Source organism: Diachasmimorpha longicaudata, chromosome 5, assembly GCF_034640455.1.
Source record: "Diachasmimorpha longicaudata isolate KC_UGA_2023 chromosome 5, iyDiaLong2, whole genome shotgun sequence".
NCBI classification, from domain to species: domain Eukaryota; kingdom Metazoa; phylum Arthropoda; class Insecta; order Hymenoptera; family Braconidae; genus Diachasmimorpha; species Diachasmimorpha longicaudata.
Window position 1 is genome coordinate 7,759,803 of NC_087229.1, and position 6,884 is coordinate 7,766,686.

At 37.7% G+C, this 6,884-nt stretch overlaps 2 protein-coding genes across 2 annotated transcripts; one reads left to right on the forward strand and one right to left on the reverse strand.

The window, feature by feature from the left end:
• Positions 1 to 2,246: 2,246 nt before the first annotated feature.
• LOC135162877 (chymotrypsin-elastase inhibitor ixodidin-like) lies at positions 2,247 to 4,273 on the reverse strand. The gene is made up of 6 exons (XM_064121792.1): positions 4,122 to 4,273; positions 3,931 to 4,055; positions 3,747 to 3,864; positions 3,077 to 3,674; positions 2,579 to 2,691; positions 2,247 to 2,500 (listed from the first exon to the last, which is right to left on the reverse strand). Exons 1-3 carry the CDS (start codon positions 4,174 to 4,176, stop codon positions 3,787 to 3,789), a joined length of 258 nt encoding a protein of 85 aa, XP_063977862.1. The 5' UTR covers positions 4,177 to 4,273; the 3' UTR covers positions 2,247 to 2,500; positions 2,579 to 2,691; positions 3,077 to 3,674; positions 3,747 to 3,786.
• A 439-nt stretch (positions 4,274 to 4,712) lies between these two features.
• Positions 4,713 to 6,257, forward strand: LOC135162876 (uncharacterized). Its single transcript, XM_064121791.1, has 3 exons — positions 4,713 to 5,075; positions 5,722 to 5,801; positions 5,885 to 6,257. The coding sequence occupies exons 1-3, from the start codon at positions 5,009 to 5,011 to the stop codon at positions 6,101 to 6,103; spliced, it is 366 nt and encodes a 121-aa protein (XP_063977861.1). The 5' UTR covers positions 4,713 to 5,008; the 3' UTR covers positions 6,104 to 6,257.
• Positions 6,258 to 6,884: the final 627 nt, after the last annotated feature.

Here is a 6,884-nt window from a genome sequence, read left to right on the forward strand (position 1 = left end):
CGAAATGAAAAATGATAAAACTGTTGTTTTTTTCTCATAATAATTTCGGAGCACTGATAGTATTATTAAGATAAGAAGCAGGCAGGGGATGAACTCGCAATGAAATCGAGAGAATAGAATAAAACCGTAGAATTCAATAGACAATAAATGTCTTAATAAGATAAAAATTGTTAAGCTGCTAGAAAACCCCGTGTGATTAAGGATATATACTTACATGAAATAACAAATAAAACACAATAGACTCTTCACCTTCGAATTGTATCGCTCTAAGACCGGGATATAGTCATGTGAAGTGCGTGGACTGATCTGATGGCATGAAAAAATTGCAGGGCGTCACTGACCTGTCCCGTGATACGCATTAGAGAGTCATATGACCCCGGCAAACATGATCATTTTTATCTCGTGATCAAATTATTGCGATGTTGAGGGGCGAATGTCACATTGCCTCATTGAGAGATTCGTACGTCGTGCAACAATATTGCAATTGCATTAACGAGTCACCTTTTCCCTGAACCTACACTTTATTTATTTATTCGGGGGGCTAAACAACCGAAATCAATTACTCGACCGAAGACATGATGAATCAGAATCATTGACACTGTTTCTGGGGGGCTTTACTTTTATTTTTCAAGAGATAAAATTTATTCGGTAGCTTGGGGTAGTTGGGAAATCCTTTGCCACAGGTGCGATAGGCTCGTTCGGGATCAACAACCGCCCGGGGAAAACGGCATGATGTAGTTATTTAAGGGCGAGGTCCAGCCCAGCAGATCCTCAACAGATACATATACATATTGTATTTAATTATCGGAGGATATAGCTCCCTATTTAGGGCGTGCTGGTTGACATGCGCTCTCGCCAGAGCGATTGACAATCCTCACGTAACCGGGTCTGCAGACACAAGCAGGTATGCAAACCTAAAACGATTTAATGGGAATTAAAACAATGAAGCCATTGTAAGGCCTCGGTAAAAATATTTGTCTCTGGAGTATTTTTCAGAAATGTTAGAAGATCTTCAAACAAACAAATGGCTTTAGGAAAACTAAAAAATTGTCTTCTGAAGGTCTTCCCACATAAACTGATTACGTGAGTTTAATGACCGCACATATCATGTACTCTTCCTCGAGTATTAAAAAAAATAGTTGTAGTCATACCTGGATACAGGCTCGTGGGGGTCTTGTAGGATCCGGTGGACACCTATCGGGACACTCGTCCAGAACCTCGTTGGTCCCACATCTTGGTTGAGCATTTGTTCCTACGAGAAAAACACAAAACCTAAATGGCTCAGTCAATATTTGAGAACCATGTCAATTATCCATCGACTGACACGGTCTCTTCCTCGAGTGTTGATGTCTAGGACGTGAGTCACTCACCGGAGACGAAGAGCATCGCCAGACCGATGAGGAAAAAAATTTTGATGTGCAACATTTTACGTTCTGGGTATAATGATCTCATCCTAATGCCCGTAGACCAAAGATCGCGTCCATTTATAGTCGGAAATACCGAAGGATTACGTCTGCTTACGGGATTCCCTAATGATTTAACGCCTGTCGGGATAAAATAATAATTCATTTCAGAAAAACATCGCTGCCTTGTTGTTAAGGTATCAAGAGGAAAGCCGATGTGCAACTTATCTTGGTTTTATGATGACAGGTGGATGGGTAACAATTGTCAATAAAAAAATGATTACCATAATAATATTGGATGTTGGATGGGAGAAAGTGGAGGAAATGATGATCAATTCATTTTACAAAAATTATGTAAAATCAAATCCATATTTTTTTGTACTGACAGACGAGAAAATTTGGAAACAAAAACATTGGTTGTTCGTCAAAAAGTTATTCTGGCTTTTTATTGAACGAGCACTACCAGGGCGTTGATGTCGGTTTCCACTAATCAAATATTGATTGTCAAATGATTGATTATGACTATGACATAATCGATTATCTTTGTGAAATCCGCTCTATTGGATTACCTCGCTTTTATAGGATTTTTAGTGAGATTTCCTTTAGACTTTCATTGAATTCGTCGTTTTTGAAAATATTGATTAAACATGTGATGGAGATTTTGTTGAAACGATTTTATATTTCGTTTAAAAAAGTTAATGCATAAAGAATATTTGTTGATACTAATGTAGACAAAAAGATTTTGCGTCGTGGGGCGGTCGCAGTACGCAGACAACTCAAGTCCATTATTCGCACAATAATTTCTAAATTTTCTTAGAGGAAATAAAATTAATTCACGCTATATAATTCTAAGTATATACTTTATTATGTTACATATTTTTTTATAAAAGTGTCTTTTACAAATTTCTCCTTCTTCCATATCTGTCTTATCAAGGATCGTCTTAATTTTTATTCAACTGCACCCCATTAGGTCGAGGACTTCAAGGAAAACGGAGATAATCATGACGAAATGTTGGAAGTCAGCAACGTCGAACGCAGGGTCCACCCCGCTCACGCCTAATCCAACCACCATCGCAATAACAACCGGGACGACATACCTGAAGCAGTACAGTATCGATTAAATCTTTAAGATTAAAAACAACATATCAAAATTTAATCAACAGATAATTTCGTACTGCTGGACAGACTCGATCTGGTTGTGCAGGAGGAGTTTGGCAGGTGTCTTCACCACATCCACTTCCGCAGTCAACCCATATTTCATTTTCGCCACATTGCTGACAATTTACATCTGTAAACGTTTAATTGGAAGTTACAATTTGAAATTACAATGTTCAGGGGGTGGACTAATACTACCCCTGAATTTTTATTACGTCATTATCGTTCGAATGCTAAAATTCCCGATGACTTCTGGAGTTATTTTTTCTTACGTGATCGTGCGGATCACAACCCCTTTTATTTGGTTGCAATCCACTCCCTCTGAATGCAATCAATGATAAACCGCGTCATTCTGCTCATTAATTATTATGCAATCAATTTAATTTAAGATTGTGAGTATAGACATAAGGATTAGCCGATGGAAATAAGAGGACGCAGGACTCGAAACGGTCTAATATAGTCTTAATTCGTTCTTCAAATTTTTTCTGTCTCCACATGTGAAATTATCAATATCATACCAGTCAGGTAGATGGATGCAACAGCAATGAGAACGAGAAACCCCACACGTAACATGTTATGCTCAATGTGATCACAATATTGGACTGAATCACGAGAGTGTTGTTGCTGAACTTATATCCAGAGAAGAGCAGGATAATTATTCTGAGCGATAAGAGGGCACAATGAATAATTGAAAACACATTTGTTATCGTACCGACTATATTTGTGTTACAATCTGCCAAGAGGAAAAATTATTTGCCGATAATTCCCCTAAGACGGTCTCTGGGAATTTCTCTTGGAGAATTAAAATTTTTTCCTGCTTTTAAATTTATTCCATTAAATCGAATAAATCTATTGTATACTGTGTGAGTCAAAGTAATCGCATGACAATGAAATCGTTTATCTGTTCAGTTTTTATTTTCCGGGAAGTACAATTAGGACTCAGGATTTTTATAGACATAATTAATGAAAATATCTTGATTTTATTAGTTTGAAAATATCCAAGTAGTGCAACCGGATCAATAGATCGACGGATAGAAGTACGTGCGGACCGCCGAGATATCAATTATTGATAAATCATTTAAACAGCAGCGATGAGTTCTGCGCTTACTAAAATATCTGAAATGTAGGAAAATAATTATTTGAAGTGGAAGTAATGAAGACATAAATAATTAATGGTATGTGGATTACCTTAGCCCTTACAATACTGAACAGGGAAAAATATTTCCAATCAACAGCGACGAACGCAGGGACCCCCAGTTCTGCTTCTGATCCACCCACGATTGCAGAAGCAATCGGAGACGCATACCTGTAAATAAAATAGTGCAGTTTAAATGTTTTTCCAAAATACAATGATTAATGTAATATTTCATACTGCTGGGCAGTAAACTCCTTTCGTCGGACGGGGATTCTGGCAGGTGGCTTCACCGCAGCCACTGCCACATGAATTCCACGTTTCATTCGGGCCACATTCTCGTTCCCGATCTTGACAATTGACACCTGAATGACAGAACAAGAATATGAGTCTATTGACTATAAAGAGGAGACATAAAATAAATATTTTACCCATCACGCAGGCCATCACCACTGCAATGAGGAAAATGAAGCCGAACCGTGGCATGTTGTGTGTTCAACGTAATCACTAAATTCTACTGAAGGATAACATCCACTCATCTGCACTTATATACAGTGGAAAAAGATAATTATTCCAAATGATAACAATAGGTAAAGCACATCATCATCAACACGCCTCTGCTACTTGAGGAAAGGGAAATATTTCCCAGTCAATTATTTTTTAATGCATTCAGGTCAGTACACGGAGATAAATTATCGAATATTTATCTTCTGTTGTACAAATTAAGATATGATAATTAAATTTCATTTAAGGGTAGAGAAATGTTTATCAGACGGAGATAAAAATTTCTGGTAGTGTGAAATTTACCCAGCGTTTTGGAGTTGTCATTATCTGTCTAAAAATTATTGAACTGGAAGGGTAAAGCCAAAATTAAAATTTTCCACCTTCGAACACAAATTGATCATCATATATTAATTTGTAATAGTTTGAGATAGAAATGGGATGCTAATGACTTATGATACACTTTTATGGAACAGCAGGATAATTTTAATAGAACCTTTCCCTCTTTGTCGGCGCATTGATCTCACGTTAAATATTACCGAAAAAAGATAAGCAAGCAATGAAGTTTTGGTTTATCTTGGGGCCCGAAGCCCATAATTTTTGAATGCATAATGAATCGACTGTGGCAATTTACGATTACGTATTCGCATCACACATGAAAGAACAATTCCGAATTTGTTTGCTCTGAACAGTGGGCAATGAACTCAGATGTCTAGGCTGTACCATAGAGAGTTACCCCTGACCGCTCACCCCGCAAAAGCGTTCACCAACCTCCTTAAATAAGCAAATCACCCGGTGTCGAGATCATTCTTCGACAATGACTCGTCTAATCTTCATCGCTGCTTTCTCGTTCATTGTCTCCGTGATTATTCCATCCGGTCAGGGTAAGTGCACTATTAGAAAGTTTTTGAAAATTCATCGAGAGTTGCATGCCAACTTCAAAAATGTACATCATGGCCGTCAATTGGATTAAGTGATTGTTGAAGATGTGATTGACTTGAAGAAGAAAAAAAGACCTCCCGTGGTGAATAGCGAATAGTGAAACGTCAATAACAACTTAAGGCTTCAAATTCATTGTGAAATGTCAGCATCACTGTCAATTGAGTTGACGTTCCACATGTTATGACGTCACAGGATGTTGTTGGTTAGAATTTATAAAGTCTGCAGGAAAACTATTGTGATTTTTATTATCAATTTGCGAAAAAAAATGGAAGAAATGTCTCTTAAATAATTATCCACTCGGGATTTAAACTCGCGACCCTTCAATTACTATTACACATTGATTACTAGGTAAGAGGGAAATCCTGATAAAACTCGATACGAATTAATAAAAAAAAAGTTAAAAATGGCTTGTCCTGACTGGGATTTGAACCCGGTACCTTTCGATCGTGACATTGAGTACAGCAGGTCATAAATTTTTCTTCACCTTATGGCGTTACGGATTCCTTGACACATTAGTTCGCAATCAAGTTACCCACCATAGTGTTACTAAATAATTTAAAATTACTCAGAAATTATTTATTGACGCAGCGTGCGCTGGTTACGCAAGAACGAATTGGAACTTCGGCAATGATCCCTACTGTTCTAATCCGAGGGAGAGGACGGGCTGGGTGAGTAGAGACATCGATAATTGATCTTATTAAATACATCACTCACTTCTCCCTATTTCCCTATCTGTGATATTTGATTCTAGACGTGGTTCTACAAATTAAATTGCGATTGCTGTCCGGGTTTCGTAAGGGATGGCATACCCGGCGAAACGAGAGGTTTTTGTGTTCCAATATGTTATGCCAAATGTGCTGTACGTGATCCCAACACCAAGTGTACTTCCGAACAAATGAAGAAACTTGAGAATTGGGAGAATCCTGGTGCCCGAGAGATGCCATGCCCCACGAGTTACAACACGGCATGAAAAAATTTTCGTTATTGACTATTGACTATTTCATCTGTCATATCTATAGCTCAACAACAACGATAATTGCATTGTTATTTTTTTATTTCTTTGTAAATGTGCACTGGTAATTGTCTTACATTGATTAATGTGACGCAATAAAGCTACAAAAGAATTTGATGCAGAATTTTATTCGATTTGCGACGAACGATCAAATATGTTGCTTGGAAAAAATTTTATTCAATTAGAATACATCACACTGATCATTGAATGATCACTAATTTTACTTGACTACACGGAGAGAAATATTCAATAATAATTACTAGTCTTCTGCGTAATTCTAGAGTAAAGTGCAGGCTCAAGATAATACTAATACAAAGAGGGATTTTTCATGCCCACATCGAAAACGGTAATAAAGTTCGCTTTTTAAAGTGCATTCTCATGTCAGGGAGGAGCAGGCAGGAGTATTCGGGTCAATTACTATGCATCGGCCTTGAAAGGATGCCTGGAAATACACAGATGTATTGAGAATAAATAACCTGAGATATCCATAGGGGGATGTGAATAAATTAGACAGGGATTAAAATTATAGAGTAATGGAAATATTTACAGGAATTGTCGTCGTCCTATCTTTCCCACAAACATCTACAGCTTCGCGCAAACAGAAGGACTTCTTATTTTTGGGGGCGGCCTCGTGGCAATTCGGTTAATGTAAATTAATTTCTCGGGACTATTATCACTTAACGCTCCTTTAAAATAACCCCCACCACCTTTCTCCTTCCCGGGTTCTGTGTGGCGCTGC

Excerpts from the sequence above, each read along its gene's own strand:
- LOC135162877 (XM_064121792.1), bottom strand. The coding sequence starts at position 4,176 with ATGCCACGGTTCGGCTTCATTTTCCTCATTGCAGTGGTGATGGCCTGC. Across the intron at positions 4,056-4,121 it reads GGTGATGGCCTGCGTGATGG|GTGTCAATTGTCAAGATCGG; the intron begins GTAAAATATTTA and ends TCTGTCATTCAG. Across the intron at positions 3,865-3,930 it reads AAGGAGTTTACTGCCCAGCA|GTATGCGTCTCCGATTGCTT; the intron begins GTATGAAATATT and ends TTTTATTTACAG.
- LOC135162876 (XM_064121791.1), top strand. The coding sequence starts at position 5,009 with ATGACTCGTCTAATCTTCATCGCTGCTTTCTCGTTCATTGTCTCCGTG. Across the intron at positions 5,076-5,721 it reads GATTATTCCATCCGGTCAGG|CGTGCGCTGGTTACGCAAGA; the intron begins GTAAGTGCACTA and ends TTATTGACGCAG. Across the intron at positions 5,802-5,884 it reads CGAGGGAGAGGACGGGCTGG|ACGTGGTTCTACAAATTAAA; the intron begins GTGAGTAGAGAC and ends ATTTGATTCTAG.